Below are 19,181 nucleotides of genomic sequence, written 5' to 3' on the forward strand. Positions count from 1 at the left end.
GACCCAGGCCCACCCCCCCTACCTGTTACACTTGTGGTGGTAAATGGGAGCCCTCCAAACTGCCCCCAAAACCCACTGTACCCACATCTAGTTGCCCCCCTTCAGCCATAAGTGCTATGGTAATGGTGTAGATTCTATATATTAGACCTCTTTTATCAAGCTGCACTAGCGGAACCTGGTGTGGTAATGCCCATTCACTAAAGTATTCTGTAAAGTGGTGCACATAAATAATAATGTGTGGATCACAAAAGGGGATGTGGCTATGGAAGGGGCATGGGAAGGTCATGGGCATTCCTAAAATGTACGCAAATTTGCCCAATCCATGCCTAAATAAAACATGGACATTTACACTAGGTTTTAATTGGCATAAATGGCTGCACCTAAATTTTAGTCACGGGACAGCCACTACACGTATTCTATAAACCGCGCCTAACTTTAGATGATGTTTATAAAATAGTACTAAGCGTGTTTTTTCAGCGCTGGTTTTTTTTAATGCCAAATATAGAATCTGGCCCTATCTGTGAAGATTATACATTTTTATTTATTTAGTTTTTGCTCACACCTTTTTCAGTAGTAGCTCAAGGTGAGTTACATTCAGGTACACTGGGTATTTGACTCAAACTGTCGGAAAACAAGGTATAACATCGGACCAACTGAACCAAATATATAACTTATACAAATAGCACCAATATTTGGGGTCTTATAAATATAAAGGGCAACTCTATAACAGGGCATTTACATTTAGTGCATGTTACATGCATAAATGTATAGAATACTAACACTGATGTGTGCATGTGCACACATGTGACATAATTGTCCATATTCTACCTAAGCATTAATATACCTAACTTACATATCATATAATGCAGGGGGAGTGTGCACAGGGGTGGAACATGGGTGGGTCCAAACTATGTCTGTAACTTACAGGGAAAGCTTTGCATTTTGGCACCCATACTTAATGCTAATTCTGTGGTCTTTTGTAAATGTTAGGCTTGGAGATATTAGGTTACACTAGTATTCTGTAACAGAACCTAAGCGCTCAGGTTCCATTATAGGATAGGATCCCACTGCGCAGTCTGTGGGCCAGTGGCGTAGCCACAGGTGGGCCTGGGTGGGCCAAGGCCCACCCACTTTGGAGTCAGGCCCACCCAGAATTGTGACACTCTTGCTATGGCTGGTGGGTATTCCCAAACCTTGCCAGCTGAAGATTTTCTGTCCTTGGGCAGCCAGTGCTCTTCCAAATGTCAGCCAGCAGTACTTGCCTTGAGCTGACGCTAAGACCGGCCTTTCTGCACATGCTCAGTTTTCACACATGCAAAAGCAATGAGCATGCATGGCCTGCTGGCAGCAGAATCAGTTTGAGGCAAGTGCTGCCGGCTGCCATTTGGAAGAGTGCTGGCTGCTCAAGTAGTAGTAGGAAATCTTCAGCTGGCAGAGTTTAGGGACCCCACCAGCTCAAGTATTTAATATTTGGGGTTTGTGGGCAGGGAGGGGTGGAGAGAAGAGCAAACTGGAGGGGCTCGGGGGGGAATTCCATGCCCACCCACCTTGGGCTCAGGCCCACCCAAAATTGGCTATCTGGCTACGCCCCTGCTGTGGGCGCTTAATTGGAGGTGCCCATTACAGAATTGTCCCCATTGTTTATATGTAGATGTTCAGATATTCTATATATTTATATATGTATATTTAAATGTATAATTTATACTTACATGTTTGGTGGCAATAGCTATACGTCTGGTGCCACTTAATATCTAGATTAAAAGTTTACAATTATTCCCAAGATGTTTTGCCAAGAATTGACCTGAAGAATAGAGGGAGGGCCAATCAAGTGGCAGTAACTAGATTCTCCTGTCTTGACTGCCGACATGGTAATAAGGTCAATCACTTTTTAAAATATGATCAGCTCTGGGGCTAATAAGTCTCTGAGTTCAAAGTGAGCAAACTGTACATAACTATTCCTGCACTGTTATCACATGTGAAGAATTTACTGGATACATTTTGTATGTGTGTATGGCCAGGGGAGATATGATCTGGATCTAATTGATCTAGACAGGTTAAGCCAGCCCTGGTTTGACCCCAGTATATTTTTACAAAAAAAATAGGTCAACAGTTCTGTAACTTAGGCAACAACATTTACACATGCTTTACATGCACACTTACAAACATATATGCTTGCACGATTCTCTACCAGTGTTCATAATTTGTATAGTTCAAGTACAAGGGGGACATAGATGGGGGAGAAACATGGGTGGAACATAGGAGGATTCTACCATGAATGTAACTTACAGAGTACTGTAAGTTACATGCGTTCCTGCCAGGGGCATAGCTATGTGGGGCCACGGGGGCCTGGGCCCCCATAGATTTGGCCCTGGACCCCCTGCCGATGACCCTCTGGACCCCCCTTCCGCTGTCAACCCGCCGTCACCATCTGCTACCTTTGCTGGTGGTTGACCCCAGCTCCCACCAGCTGAGGTCCTCTTCTTCGTTCATTCTGTTTCTGAGCCTGACGTCCTGCACATACAACGTGCAGGACGTCAGACTCACAGAAACAGAATGAAGCCCTGCAGATCGCAAGGCATTGTTCTGTTTCTGTGAGTCTGACGCCCTGCACATACAAGGTGCAGGACGCCAGACTCAGAAACAGAACGAAGGAAGAAGAGGACCTAGGCTGGTGGGGGTTGGGGTCCCCTGCCAGCAAAGGTAGGCGACGGCAGGGTAGGGTTGGCGACGGGAGGGGGGGTCGAGAGGGTCGTGGCAGGGGGGTCAAAGTTTGTGGCGGCACTGGGGGGGGTCGGCAATGGTAGTGGGGGGGTCGGCAGTGCCGGGGGTGGATAAAATGTGCCCCCTCACCTCGGGCTCTGGACCCCCCTCCCGCCGAAATCTGGCTAGGCCCCTGGTTCCTGTTACACATAGGCATTAGCATTTACACCAGTTTTATAGTTGGTTTAAGTGGAGGCTTCTAAGTGTTGGACACATATATATCAGGTTACACTGGCATTCTATAAAGGAAGGGTAAACAGGGGATAAGTGTAGACAACAAGACACTTTTAGAAACACAAGGGAGTCAGATGCTGTCATGCATGAGATTTATTCATGGAAAGCCATTAAACGACTCAACAACGCACTGTGTTTCTGCAGAAGTGCCTGCCTCAGAAGTCTTATTGTAAATATAAAACACAAGTACATCAAATAGCACATCAGGACATCACAGTGCGCTTTTCGGTAGTGCCAGTCATCGGCTGACTCTATATTCTCTTCGAGGTGTGTCCCAAGTATTTTTCAAGACTGCTCCATCTCAGTAACATTGTGATGTACTGACATGCTATTTGATGAATTTGTGTTTCATATTTACAATAAGACTCCTGAGGCAGGCAGTTTTACCGAAACATGGTGTGGCATTGAGCCATTTAGTGGCTTTCCATAAAAAAATCTCATATATGACAGCCTCCAATGCACTTGTGTTTTGGAAGTGTCTTGTTGTCCACACTAGTCCCCTATTTACCCTTCTATACTCATAGTATTCCTCGTGCCTCCATTTTGGTGACTAACTTTACATTCTATATAGGAAAGCAGGTGCCTTCCTTCCTTTATAGAATAAACTCCTAACCCGCCACCCTTGGGCACTTAAATGGAGGTGCCTCGCATTGCAGCTGATGCTATCCCCCTAATTCTGTTGACAAAAATTGCACACGTAATGTAATTAGCTATTTATTGCCAATAATTGGCTTTTTAACAAGCAATTATTGGCACTAATTAGATTTAATTGGAATTTAGGGCCTTGTTTACAAATGCACACTAGCATATTTAGCATGTGCTAACTGTGTAGACGCACATAAAAATATTATGGGCATCTACATAGTTAGGGCATGCTAATTTTTAGTGCATGCTAAAAACACTAGCACACGTTTGTAAACAGGGCCTTTACCCCTGGATTCTATATAGCATGCCTAGAGATCCGTGCCAAAATTGGCGCGGATTCTATAACAATGCACGTAGTTTAACAAGCTAATGAACCCTGATAACAGCACTTAACAAGCAATAATGAGCATTAATTGGCACTGATTAGAATTTAGGCGCACAACCTGCTAAGTGTATTCTGTAACAATGTGTGCCAAACTTCTAATGTGTACAGGCAAAAAGGGGCATGTTTATGGACAAGGCAATGGGCATTTCGAGGACGCTCCAAAATTTACATGCTTAGTTATAAAATATGGCCCAGTGCGCCTAAATCTATGCGCTGGGATTTATGCCACATTTTCATTGGTGTGTAAATGGATATGTGTAGATTTAAGCTCTGAAATATCAACTAAGCGTATTCTATAACTGGCCCCTAAATCTAGGTACCGATTATAGAATACGTTTAGTCGGCACTGATTTCAGTGTGATTTCTTTTAGGCACCATATAGAGAATCTCCCCCTTAATGCATAAATTTAGGCACGGGATCTGCACCTAAATTTTACACGTAAGTAAAAAATGGGGGCTTGGAAATGGGAGGGTCATGGGCAGAACGGGGGCGTTCCTAGCATTTATGTGCTTTCTTATAGAATAAAGGGAGATATGGGCCCAATTTAGGTGCATATATATGCAACACGTTTCAGTTGGTGCAAATGACTACGCCCAGGCATAAGTGCTATTTTATAAACTTTAAGTGTGGCTTATAGAATAGCACTTTTTTGGTGCTATATGGATAATTCTCATATCCATTAATTTTGGGTGGCAGAGCCAGCCGGTGGTGGGAGGCGAGGATAGTGCTGGGCAGACTTATACGGTCTGTGCCAGAGCCAGTGGTGGGAGGCGGGGCTGGTGGTTGGGAGGCGGGGATAGTGCTGGACAGACTTATACGGTCTGTGCCCTGAAAAGGACAGGTACAAATCAAAGTAGGGTATACACAAAAAGTAGCACATATGAGTTTGTCTTGTTGGGCAGACTGGATGGACCATGCAGGTCTTTTTCTGCCGTCATTTACTATGTTCACTATATAGACAACTCCACTGAAAATTTTCTCTGACTGCTCTGGCATGATCCATATAATGCTGGGGCTGAGCTAGGGTGTTCTGCCTAACTATACAGATAGCTGTGGTATTCAGGCATGGTGGGGATAATTTTATAAGGATCCACCTACTTTTAGGCAGAAAGGGCTGGATTCTATGTAAAGCATGGCAAGTAGCTTGTGTTAAATTCTGCATGTGGCCAACTTATGCGTGCTACTCAATTGAGTAATGAGCCAATTAGTCATAATAATTGACAAATAACAACCAATTATCATCACTAATTGGCAATAATTGGAATTTACATGCACTTCTTTTTAGGCATTTTCTAAAAAGAGGTTGTGTAAATTCCAACATGCATAGCTGAAAAGGGGATATGGTCATGTAGTAGGCATGTTGGGGGTGTGAATCACACTTGTGTATATTTTTATAGAATTTGGGGGAACATGTGTATATTTAGGTGCGAGCGTTTATACCAGGTTTTCAGTGGCACAAATGGCTGCGCCTAAATGTACATTCATTCCTCCGGCATATGCGCTATTCTATAAACCACACCTTACTGTAGATGAGGTTTATAGAATAGTGCTATGTGCGTTATTCTGACGCGCCTACATTTAAGAAGCTTTATATAGAATCCAGCCCTAAGAACACACATCATTTAGGTTCATAAGTGGGGAGTTAGGCATGCATGTGACCCCTTTTAAAATAGCAACCAGAGTAAAAGTGCACACCTTGTTTGCATGGCACACACTTTTACTGTGGGGTGCATAGGCAGGGCAAAATTCTAAAATACTATAATTTATGTGCAATCTTGCTACCATGGCATAAGGTATGCCATTTGTTATTTTGTTGGGCAGACTGGATGGACCGTACAGGTCTTTATCTGCCATCATCTACTATGTTACTATGTAGAGGCAGGCATTTACAGAAGCCCTAGGTTTTATGTGAGTGATTTTGCCATACATTAAGGCACATTTTGGGCCACTTACACAAGTACATTATAAAGAAAAGAAGGCACCTTCTTTTCTTTATCAAGTAGACACATTTTGTCTACCTTTAAAATAGGTACCCAGTTATAAAAATGACCTTCCACCTGTATACTTCAGCATTTTAATTTAGGAGAGAAAAATTATTTTCAAACTTATAGTAGGAAAGAGGAGCATGACCCTATATAGTTTGATGGATAAAAGGAAGCAACTGGTTTTATTATGCCAGCTATTTATATGTAGCAAGTTTCTTCTTTAAATCTAAACTTTTGCAATATCACTTCATTGCATTGTGGCTACCGATGCACAGACACTAATTTGTATGCACATATTATATATTTTTACTTTATAAATATAGTTCGTTTACCCCCAAAATGCAAAGCAGAAGGATGGGGACTTCAGGGAGAACCATCACAAAGAGCACAAGTATGAGTGGAGAGATTTACAAATTGGAGCATAATGATGGGAGCCAGTCAGACACTGCTGTTGGCACGGTTGGAACAGGTGGAAAGAAAAGAAGGTCAAGCCTAAGTGCCAAAGTGGTTGCCATAGTATCTCGGAGAAGCAGAAGCACATCCCAGCTTAGCCAAACAGGTGAGTGGAGTACTTTGTTCAATTTACAGCAAATAGCAATGATTCATGTGGCCAGGTTCTTACATATACCAATCTGCATTTTCTGAGCCACTCACTAGCATGTGTTTGAGAATATGCCATATATTAAAAAAAAAATCTATAATTTTCTTTAAAAGAAATAGAACAAAATAAGTGTGTGTAATGCGTATGTTTGTGTGTGTGTGTGTGTGTGTGTGTAGGGAGGGGGTGTCATTGTTTTCCTGAGAGCTATTATTTTCCTTATCATTGACATCTCTCAAGAGTGAATGTTACCAGCTGCAAGCGAAAAAAATAAATAAAAACCAGCTCTGTCCTGCTCATTGAATAAATGTGTGTTCCCATTCTATATGCTTTGATTTACAGATGTTTGCATGTGCAAGAATGACTGTAGAAGCCTGTTGCTAGATGTACTTTTGAACTAAATCAATGTAGCTAAAAATAAAATATTATCTTAAATGCAGTAATGCATTTCAGAACTTGTTCTTGAACAGAGATTGCATTTTATTTTATTAGTAGCCAAGAGAAAAAGACCATATTTACTCAATAGAGAATACATAGAAATTAGGTCAGTACATTTCAGTAAATAGAGATTGTACCCTGATGTTTGGGTGACCTGGAGCAAAAAAGAGGGAATAAAGCACAAGAATAAGCTGATGAAAAAAAGCAAGGCATAGAAGCTTAAAGTACCCCTTGGATATTTAGCTTGAGAATAATTTGTTAGCCTGGCACAGTGCAGTCATTCGTTCATCTAGTCAAGGTTAGCACAAAGCTCACGGTAAGTAAAAATATATATTATTCTAAAATATAAAACTGAATTTATTCTTTCTAACTAGAGAATCCCTTCTTTCAAGGCAGTGTGAGTTTTTAGACAGCTTTAATAAGGTAGTACACTACTGATAGAATAGTTTCAAAGTAAAGACATATAAGGTATGTATTTTGGATGAAGATGAGATTTAATGGACATGTTTGGCATATCTGTTTGGAAGCCATGTTGTTAATAGGTTGTGCTGTTCAGAAATTTGACAGCATCAATTGCATTGATTCTCATGAACATGAGTAAAACACTCACCACGTACACTGAATATGGAACACAGGTAATCAGTAATACTTTCCCCTCTGTTTACTAAGCCACATTAGCAGCTGTCATGCAGCAATGCCAACACAACCCATTGAAAGTGAATGGGCTGTGTTGACATTAGCACATGGCACCTGCTAGAGTGGCTTAGTATTTATAGCATAAATGGAAATTATTTGGGGTTCGGTATCATCTGGTGGGAAGAAACCATTTAGCATTAGTGGTAAGTTTATAATTAAGGAAATATATGTTTTATGCATCTGTGGGATCTATTCAGGTTAGGTCTTCTCATCTGCACTGCAGACTGGTAGCACATGTGTAGCTGTTGAAAGATGCCTATTAAGAAGCTGAAGGTTGGTCCAATAATTCCACTCTGGTCTCCTTTCTATTCCAGTACATTAGCTCCAGAGCATCCCCACATCTTCACTCTTTGACTCACTTCCATTTCTGGTTCATTGCATACTTGGGATTCCCCAAATTCACATGGAGGGGCATAATCGAACGTCGCCGGCCAAATAGATTGCCGGCGATCTATGTTGGCGGCGGTGCTACAGCTGGCCGGAACTGTATTATTGAAAAAGATGGCCAGCCATCTTTTTTTCGATAATACGGTTTAGCCCGGCCAAATGCCTTGGAGTTCGCCGGGTTTGAGATGGCCGGGTTTGTTTTTCAGCGATAATGGGGAAAAATGCCGGCCATTTCCAACCCGGCGAAATCCAAGGCATTTGGTCATGGGAGGAGCAAGCATTTGTAGCGCACTGGTCCCCCTAACATGCCTGAACACCAGCTGGGCACCCTAGGGGTCAGTGCGGTGGACTTCAGAACAACCTCCCACATGCATAGTTCCCTTACTTTGGGTGCTGAGCCCACAACCCCCCCCCCCAAAAAAAAAAAAAAAATCCACTACCCACAAATGTACAACACTACCAAAGCTCTTAGGGGTGAAGGAGGCAACTACATGTGGGTACAGTGGGTTTTGGAGGGCTTCCATTACCAGCACAAGTGTTACAGGTAGGGGGGGATGCGTCTGGGTCCGCCTGCCTTAAGTGCACTGCGGTACTCACTAAACGTGCTCCAGGGACCTGCATACACGCAGGCCTCTAAGACTTGTTGCTGCTGTATAACCTTGGCACACCAGTTGACACCTGAAGACTAATCTCTTTGAAAAAGTCCTTTATTTGAATAAACACGTTTACTCACAGTTAACTGCAGATCAGAGGTTGTGCCCCACTGACAATGAGTCTCCCTGGTACTGAGATTAGCAGTAGGTCAGAGCTGGCAGAATGGTGTACAATGCCCTCTTTCAGCAACATTCAAGGTAAGAACATTCTCTAACGTGGGTAACACATGAAAGGGATCTAAAACTGGCTTACAAAAATGACCACTACCTCATGGACTACCGGAAACAAAACAGGTCACACTCTGACCCAGTTAGCAGGGGGGAAAAGCACCATGGGAGTACAGCCCAGTACCCTACACCCACCACAATGCATTTCTGATGTGACTCTGCAGGGCACCTAACAGAAAAGGTGTCACACTCACCCGAGAGCCACAACGCAACCAGGGAAAGGCTGTCGGAGGATACAACACTTCTGCTGTCATGGAGGTGGGTACGGCATTTTAGGCTGGCATACAGGCTGGCAAAAAAGGTTTTTAGTTTTATTTTTTTAGTATGGGACAGGGTTGGTGACCACTGGGGGGGTATGGGCAGGTCATCCCCCATTCCCTCCAGTGGTCATCTGGTCATTTGGTGCACCTTTTTGAGGCTTAGTTGTGAAAATAAAAGGACCAAGTAAACCCGGCGATATACTGCTTATCGCCGTTTTGTTTTCCATTATAGCCGAAAGCCGGCCATCTGGTAGCCATGCCCATGCCTGCCCGTGTCCCGCCTTCGCTTTGCTGCCGACACACCCTTTGAACTTTGGCCGGCAACGCGACGGGAAAGCGACGAGGTTGCCAAAAAAGCGGCTTTTGATTATACCGATTTGGCCACTTTTCCGAGATCGCCGGCCATCTCCTGATTTATGTCGCAAAATGGCCGGCGATCACTTTCAAAAATAAGCTGGATGGTATCCTGTGGTATAATACTGGGTGTTACTCATAGGGACCCCTATACATCTAATTATGATTTACAAACATATTAAAACAAATCCTGGGGCTGACGCTGATCCAAGATGGCTGCGTGAACCGATCGTGTGTCTCCACGCTTCCTTACCTTCTCGTGATGCCTAAACAAAGAGGGAAGGCAGCGGCAGTTGCTCCCCCGAACCGACCCCCCTCTTCGCAGATTGGCCTCATGGATTTGTTTGTGCAGACACCGACGGTGCCGACAGGATCAGTGGGTGGCAGATTGGCGGCGTCTGCTACGAATGGAGGGCTTCAGATGCTGCCCCTGCTGGAGGTTACCCTCAGCCCCGATCAACGGGCTCCTCCCCCGCAACCCCAGTGTGTTTCCTCTCCAGAGATGGCGTCGACCCCGAAGCAGCCAGAAATTGGCGCTCCGGAGCTAGCGGGAGCTGGAGAAATCAACCTGGAGAGAGAAGGAATTGAGGGAGATAAAAGCCCTCAATTAAACCGGGAGAATACAACCTTAATTGCAGGAGGAATGAAGGAGAAGGTTATGGACTCAGAAGTGAGAAAGTTACAACCCGGAGGATTACAAATGCAAGGTACTTTATCCTTTTTAGAAGAGAGACCAGCAGAGATATCCCTGGAAAGTCTTTGGGTATTAATTACTAATCTGAGTAAAGTTATATGTCCCCAAATTCAAGGTCTTGAGTCCCGGGTAAGGAAAATTGAAGAGAAGACTGAGGGTTTGGAATTGGAAAAAGAAGAATTGTTGGCTAAGATAAATTCAGTGACTGAAAACTCAGAGAAATCACGAGATTTGCAAATAAATATTGTAAAAGATGTTTCTAATTTGAGAAGAAAAATTGAAAACCTGGAAAATGCTCAAAGATCAAAAAATCTGAGATTTTTGAATTTCCCTAGGGTAGTTACTACTACTCCTAGAGAAATGATCCTATATAATAATTCTCACCTCCAACAGGATATGCTTGGGACTGTGCCTGCCGGAAGTGGTCTGCTAGGCAGGCACGCACTGACCTCAGTGACATCAGTGACAGACAATTTGGCAAAGCAAAACAATCTGAGTGCTGGCCATTAGGACACAGGGTTGATAGAAGAGTTTTAAAAGACTGAAGGAACCGAAAGTGTTAAATGGGGGGAGGGTGGGAGTTCTGAAGGACTGAAAGACATGAACAATTGGGAAAGGAAAACAATCTGAATGCTGGCCATTAGGACACAGGGTAGATAGGAGCGTTTTAAAACACTGAAGTAGAGGAGTGTGGTAGCCGTGTTAGTCCACTCTTAAGGTTATCAATAGAAATCAAACAAAATAAAACATGGAAAAGAAAATAAGATGATACCTTTTTATTGGACATAACTTAATATTTATTTATTTGCATTTGTATCCCACATTTTCCCACCTATTTGCGGGCTCAGTGTGGCTTACAATACATTGTGAATGATGGAAGTACAATTGGTTGCAGTACGATTATGGGTTACATTATGAAGAGTTATGTAAAACAGAGTAAATTCAGGATATCATTTAGGAATAGAACGGCAGAATATAACAGTGGTGAATTGAGAGGGGGACAGAACAGTATCGAGGGAACATAAAGGTCTACATTTTCATCTGTGGGTAGGGTTTTAAGAGTGGTGAGGATACGGGAGAAGAGACTTCAGAAGGGAGTGTATTGGTGCGTATCTATTAGTTTGTATGGACTTCATGTGTTTTGATCCTTGCCGTAGATTTTCTCAAAGAGATAAGTCTTCAGTAGTTTGCGGAAGTCGGTCAGTTTGTAGATCGTTTTCAGGTTGCGTGGTAGAGTATTCCAGAATTGTGTGCTCATGTATGCGAAGGTCGATCCATGCAGTACTTTGTATTTTATGCCTTTGTACTTAGGGAAATGGAGATTGAGGAAGGTTCAGGAAGATCTTTTAGCGTTTCTGGGTGGCAGGTCTATTAAATCAGACATGTATGCAGGGGCTTCACCGTGAATGATTTTGTGGACTAAGGTGCATACTTTAAAAGTGATGTGTTCCTTGAGTGGTAGCCAGTGTAGTTTCTCCCGTAAGGGTTTTGCACTTTCGTATTTTGGTTTTCCGAAGATGAGTCTGGCTGCTGTATTCTGGGCTGTTTGAAGTTTCCTCAGTATTTGTTCTTTGCATCCTGCGTATAATGAGTTGCAATAATCCAGGTGACTGAGTACGAGTGATTGCACTAAACTGCGGAAGACAAATCTTGGAAAGAATGGTCTAATTCTTTTCAGTTTTCACATGGAGTAGAACATTTTTTGGTTGTGTTGTTCGCATGAGTCTCGAGTGTTAGGTGGCGGTCAATAGTGACTCCAAGGATTTTTAAGGTTTCTGATATTGGTAGATTTAGTTTAGTTGTGTTAATGGCGGTAAATTTATTTGTGTTGTATTGGGAGGTAAGTATGAGGCATTGAGTTTTTTCTGCGTTCAGTTTCAGTCAGAATGCATCTGCCCAGGTGTTCATGATGTGTAGACTTTGGTTGATTTCGTTAGAGATTTCATTGATGTTCTTTTTGAATGGAATATATATCGTTACATCATCGGCATATATGTATGGGTTAAGGTTATGGTTTGATAGAAGTTTTGCCAGGGGGGTCATCATTAGATTGAAAATAGTTGGAGAGAGGGGGGATCCTTGCGGTACTCCACAATCAGGTATCCATGCAGCAGACGTAGTTGAGTTTGATGTGACTTGATATGAGCGTAAGGTTAAGAACCCCTTGAACCAGTTTAGGACACTGCCTCCAATGCCAAAATATTCGAGAATGTGTAATAGGATTCATACATTTCTTGATTAGCTTTCGAAGGTTGCCCTTCTTCATCTGAAGGAAACGAAAGTGTTAAACTGGAGAAGGGGGGGGGGGAGTTGTGAATGACTGAAAGACATGCAAATTTGGGACAGGAAAACAATCTCAATGCTGGCCATTAGCACACAGGGTACATAGGAGAGTTTTAAAAGACTGAAGGAATCAAAAGTGTCAGATCGGAAATAAGCAAATGTGCTAGCTGACGAAGAAGGACAACCTTCGAAAGCTAATCAAGAAATGTATTAAGTTATGTCCAATAAAAAAGGTATCATCTTATTTTCTTTTTCATGTTTTATTTTGTTTGATTTCTATTGATAACCTTAAGAGTGGACTAACACGGCTACCACACTCCTCTACTTGAATGAATGAAAGAAATGAAAATTTACGAGAGGAACACAATCTGAATGCCGGCCATTTGTACACAGGGTAGATAGGACACTTTTTTTAAAAAATGAAGGACGTGAAAGTATTACATCTTGGGGGAGGGGTGAAGAGGAAAGCAGTGGGGTATCCGGATACTGGGCGTTAGGGCAACGGGGGTACATAGACTTTTGAAAGCCTTAAGGAACCCAAAGTGTGGGAAGGAGGAAAAGGAGGGGAGGGAACGGGGTGAGGGGCATTAGGAACAGGGGAGGGGGCCCTGTCACACACTCTCATTCTCACACACACACTGTCACACAGACAGTCTCACTCTGTCACACACCTGCACATTCACTCTGGCTCTCTCTCTCAAACATACACACTCCCAGGAAAACCTTGCTAGCGCCCGTTTCATTCATTCCAGAAACGGGCCTTTTTTACTAGTAAATAGATATTTGAAAGAAATTCTGGGTTTTACAGATGACATTTTACCTCCAATGACTCAAGTATATACCTAATAAGAATTTTGATGAACCTGAACAACAAATGGATCAATCACTGGATGTTTCCGCAATTTTAGAAACACCAACAGCAGATTTAACAACTTCCGCAACTTTACTAGTTACTTTGGCTTTAGCCATGGATAAAACTTTAATTATGAAAAAATTTTTTAAAAGTAGAGAGAAAGATTTCCTAGGACTTAAGGTCCGCATATTTCCGGATGTATGTAAAGATACCCAAAAGAGGCGTAGACAATTTCTTTTGTTAAAACCAGGGGTGCTTCAACTTGGAGCTACTTTTATGTTACGATTTCCTTGTAAATGCATAATTTGTCATCAATCGGTTAAATATGTTTTTTATGAATCTGTTCAATTATCTGAATTCATAGCCGCCAGAAGTTCTATGAGGCAAAGCTCTTAAATGGAAAAGGACACTGTCATATAGATCGGCTCTTTTTTCCTTTATTTAATTTAGTTATAATCCCTTCTAGTAGTAAATCTTGGATCAGAAGTTGTGGACTTGAGTGTACATAGAGGGGCACAATTGAACGAAAACGTCTATCTCCATGGGCGTTTATCTCCAAGAACGGGTCCGTGAAGGGGCGGACCGAACCGTATTTTCGAAAAAAATAGACGTCCATGTTTTATTCGACAATTTGTGAGCTGGACATTTTTGTTTTTCAGCGATAATGGAAAATGAAAGCGCCCAGCTCAAAAATGAATAAATCCAAGGTATTTGTTCGAGGGAGGGGCCAGGATTCGTAGTGCACTGTCCCCCCTCACATGCCAGGACATCAATCGGGCACCCTAGGGGGCACTTTTACAAAAACAAAAAAAAAGGTAAAAGAGCTCCCAGGTGCATAGCACCCTTCCCTGGTGTGTTGAGCCCCCCAAATCCCCCTCAAAACCCGCTGCCCACAAGTCTACACCATTACTATAGCCCTAAGGGGTGAAGGGGGGCACCTACATGTGGGTACAGTGGGTTTGGGGGGTTGGACGACTAATAAGCATTAAGCAGCACAAATCAGGTAGGGGAGGGATGGGCCTGGGTCCACCTGCCTGAAGTCCACTGCACCCCCTAATAACTGCTCCAGTGACCTGCATACTGCTGCCAGGGAGGTGGGTATGACATTTGAGGGTGAAAATAAAAAGTTGTGAAACAGCATATTTTGTGGTGGGAGGGGGTTTGTGACCATTGGGGGAGTCAGGGGAGATCATCCCCGATTCCCTCCAGTGGTTATCTGGTCATTTAGGGCACTTTTTGGGGTCTTATTCGTGGACAAACAGGGTCCAGGAAAAGTGCCCTAAATTCTCGCTAAAAACGCATTTTTTTTCTATTATCTGCGAAAGGCGCCCATCTCTGATCGGCCGATAACCACGCCCCAGTTCTGCCTTCACCACGCCTTTGACACACCCCGTCAACTTTGTACGCTTCCGCGATGGAGTGCAGTTGAAAACATCCAAGTTCGGCTTTCGATTATACCGCGTTATTCGTTTTTGGGAGATAAACGCCTATCTCCCGATTTAGGTCGCAATATAGGCGTTTTTGTCTTTCGATTATAAGCTGGTTAGTCATAAAGTTAATTTTGGAATGAGTATTTCTTTGTAAAATTGACGAAGGTACCTTTTCTGTTTCAAATGTATCATTTGTTTAAAATTTTTTGAAACTAATAAATATAATTAATTAAAACAAATCCTAAGTCCAGCTGTGTTACACTACAGGGGTAAACTATATGAGATAGAAGATGACATAGATTGAAAAGCCAATGTCAAAAATTTAATAAAAATAAAAATAATGGGCTGAATAATCAAAGGAATTTTTCTCCTAACTTTGGGTCCCTTTTATTAAGATGCAGTAAACATTAAGATGTGCTTATCATAGCAAAAAAAGGTTTACCATGGGGTGCGCTCAGGTGTCCCGTGGTTATTTTTGCATGTGCACCTGCTAAAAAATAAAATTTATTGTTTAGCGCTGGGGAGGATCGAGGTGGAGAATAGGAATGTTCTGTGCTAATCAGTTGGTACAGCTACATTACCGTATGCTAACCAATTAGTATATGGTTAGCATATGAGCCCTTACCACCAACAAAAAAGGTATCAGTAAGTGCTCACACGCTAATGGGAAAATTAGCATATGACCATTAATGCTGAAAATAGAATAATTAGCCATTTTACTCGCGCAATGTAGATGGCCTTAACGCATGGAAATGACATGCGTAAGCACGCACTGAGACCACATTTTTAGTAAAATGGCCCCTTTGGTAATTTTGCTTCTAAGTTAGCCTCTTTGAAAATTTACTATGGCCTGAGTACCTAAATTTATACTTAAAATTTTCACAACACCACTAAGTTTAAGAGCATGAAAGGTGGATGGCAACAGCAGCACATTTAGGGCAGGGAAAAAGTTAAGGGGCCCTTTTACGAAGTGGCTGTAAGCCCAACACAGGCTTACTGCTCGTTAAAAGGGATGTACCACCGGGCTACCGCATGCAGCCCGGTGGTAGTTCCCTGCCCCAATGCACGCCATTTTCATCACTGAAAAAATAGTTCAGTTTTTGTAGCACTTGTGTGTACCCGGCAGTAATTGGGCAGTGCCGTGTATAGCCCAGTTACTGCTGGGTTAGTATAGGAGATCTCAATGGGTGGCGGTAAGTGCTCTCCCCTGAAATGGCCATTTCTTGAAAAAACAAAGACCTGACTTTTACCTGCTACGGTAAAATGGGGCCTCGGCGCATGTTAAATACATGTGCAGCGCCAGAGCAGGCCCCCCTTTTGCTACAGCTTCATAAAAGGACCCCTAAGAGCCTAACCCTGATTTACCACACTAGGCTCATAAATGTAGGCAGATGACTTTAAGGCCTAAATATATAAGTATACTTTTTAAGCTCATAAATTAAGGTGGCTTTACTATTGAACTCTTAAGAGGGGATTCATCAAGCAGTGTTAGGGCCTTAAGTCACATTATTTGGGCCTTAATGTGAATTAAAAAGCCCTAATGCTGTCTGACCTACAATGCCACGGCAATATTTAAGTCGCTATGGGTTAAGTAGTAATGAGATGCAAAACATGCAAATGTATGCTTTGTTTTTGTGGAGGAGTAGCCTAATGATTAATGCAGCGGGCTTTTATCCTGGCAACCTGGGGTCAGTTCCCACTGTAGCTCCTTGTAACCTTGGGCAAGTCACTTAACCCTCCATTGCCCCAGGTACAAAAAACATAGGATTGTGAGCCCTCTAGGAACAGAGAAAGTACCTGCATATAATGTTGACTGTGCTGCATATGTCTAGTAGTGCTATATAAATGATTAGTAGTAGTACTATAAAAAATGTCCTAATGGAACTTGCGGTGATATACCGCAAGCCGTGTTAGGGCCCATAAATCATAGTAAAATAACCCTGTCTTTATGCTGGGGTTATTTTACCACCTGGACAACAAGGACAGTGTCCCCTCCAGTCCTGCCTGCACTCTCCCAGCACAAGCCCCACCCACCCAGGTAGGGGCTACCTGGCGGTCCAGTGGAGAGTCCAGGAGGATCATCAGCGGGTCTGGGACTTTCCAGAGAGTCTTTGGGCAGATGTGAGGTCCAGTCACTCCTGCCCAGTCTAGCACCTTCCTGAAAATGGTGCACCTACCACTAGTGGTCATGTTGCCTTGCTTCTGCCCTAAGTCTTCCCAGACCCTCCCAGACCCCCAGATGACCCCCCCCCCCCCCCACACACACACACACAGATCCCTGAATCTCCCCATGGACCACCAATGCTTTTTAACAGGTAGCCCCTGGTAGGTGGGACTTGTGCTGGGGGGGGGGGTGCAGACAGGACTGGGGGGACCCTCTACTTGTGGTCTGAGAATATTGGGCAGTGGATTTGCAGCCTGATGGTTCTGGGCCACAGGAATAACACTGCTTGCAACATGGCTCAAAAGCAACGTTATTCTTGGAAGGCAGGATTCAACAAGCTACGGAACCAGGATCTCACAGGTTGCTGAATCCCTCAGGGTATCAAGGTGCTATAAAGGACAATCTTTTACCATACCTTGATGTATCGCCTTATTAGGGGTCCTTTTACTAAGATGCGCTAATTAATTTAGCGCATGATAACAATTAATGCACGCTGTCGTGCAACCCATTGTATACCTATGGGGCCGCATGGCAATTAATACACACTAATTCATTAGTGCACTAAGTGGGCCTTTTACAAAGGCACGCTGGCGTTTTTACTGCTTGCTAAAAATAAGCATGCGCTAAACACTAGAGAAGTCCATATATTCCTATGGACATCTCTAGTGTTTAGCATGTGCCAAAAACACTACTGCACCTTTATAAAAGACACTCTAAATGCATTAGCAGACCTTAGTAATATGACCCCTTAGAGGGGCATAATCGAACGAAAACGTCTATCTCCATGGGCGTTTATCTCCAAGAACGGGTCCGTGAAGGGGCGGACCGAACCGTATTTTCGAAAAAAATAGACGTCCATGTTTTATTCGACAGTTTGTGAGCTGGGCGTTTTTGTTTTTCAGCAATAATGGAAAATGAAAGCGCCCAGCTCAAAAACGAATAAATCCAAGGCATTTGTTCGTGGGAGGGGCCAGGATTCGTAGTGCACTGGTCCCCCTCACATGCCAGGACACCAACCGGGCACCCTAGGGGGCACTTTTACAAAAAAAAAAAAAAAGGTAAAAGAGCTCCCAGGTGCATAGCACCCTTTCCTTGTGTGTTGAGCCCCCCAAATCCCCCTCAAAACCCACTGCCCACAAGTCTACACCATTATTATAGCCCTAAGGGGTGAAGGGGGGCACCTACATGTGGGTACAGTGGGTTTGGGGGGGCGGTTTGGAGGGCTCCCATTTACCAGCACAAGTGTAACAGGTGGGGGGGGGATGGGCCTGGGTCCACCTGCCTGAAGTCCACTGCACCCCCTAATAACTGCTCCAGTGACCTGCATACTGTTGCCAGGGAGGTGGGTATGACATTTGAGGGTGAAAATAAAAAGTTGTGAAACGGCATATTTTGTGGTGGGAGGGGGTTTGTGACCACTGGGGGAGTCAGGGGAGGTCATCCCCGATTCCCTCCAGTGGTCATCTGGTCATTTAGGGCACTTTTTGGGGCCTTATTCGTGGAAAAACAGGGTCCAGGAAAAGTGCCCTAAATTCTCGCTAAAAACGCATATTTTTCTTCCATTATTGGCGAAAGGCGCCCATCTCTGATAGCCCGATAACCATGCCCCAGTTCCGCCTTCACCACGCCTTCGACACGCCCCCATCAACTTTGTCCGCATCCGCGACAGAGTGCAGTTGAAAACGTCCAAATTCGGCTTTCGATTATACCGCTTTATTCGTTTTTGTGAGATAAACGTCTATCTCCCGATTTGGGTCGCAATATAGGCGTTTTTCTTTTTCAATTATAAGCTGGTTAGTCTCCTAAATTTGACTGAAAATAGAGCAAAAATTTAGGAGCCTAACTTAGGAGCCTAAATTTTGGGGTATAGCTTTTTTCGAATATCAAGCTCAATATTATATTTTCCATTTTGTGATTATTTTTTAATATTATAAGCAGTGACCTGAACTAGCCATCATTTTAACCCAGTATCTGATTATAAACCTGCTATACACTTAAGTGCTTTCACGTTGATAGAATCCTTTTTTTTTTTAATTTTGAGGATTAGATTATTTCACTTCCTAGGTAGGCTTATTTTCATTGTTTTATAGATATACTTGCTTACTATTTTATTTATTTATTTAATCTGTTTGG

The 19,181-nt window shown here is 43.2% G+C and overlaps 1 protein-coding gene across 1 annotated transcript in view; it reads left to right on the top strand.

The window, feature by feature from the left end:
- Positions 1-19,181, top strand: part of LOC115458943 (regulating synaptic membrane exocytosis protein 1-like) — a gene marked incomplete at its 3' end in the record, with an annotated part of 175,465 nt that overhangs the window by 32,486 nt on the left and 123,798 nt on the right. Inside the window, exon 4 of the mRNA XM_030188802.1 lies at positions 6,334-6,569. Within this exon, the coding sequence (XP_030044662.1) occupies positions 6,334-6,569 (236 nt within the window). The remainder of the gene's footprint in view (positions 1-6,333; positions 6,570-19,181) is intronic.

Source organism: Microcaecilia unicolor, unplaced genomic scaffold, assembly GCF_901765095.1.
Source record: "Microcaecilia unicolor unplaced genomic scaffold, aMicUni1.1, whole genome shotgun sequence".
NCBI classification, from domain to species: Eukaryota; Metazoa; Chordata; class Amphibia; order Gymnophiona; family Siphonopidae; genus Microcaecilia; species Microcaecilia unicolor.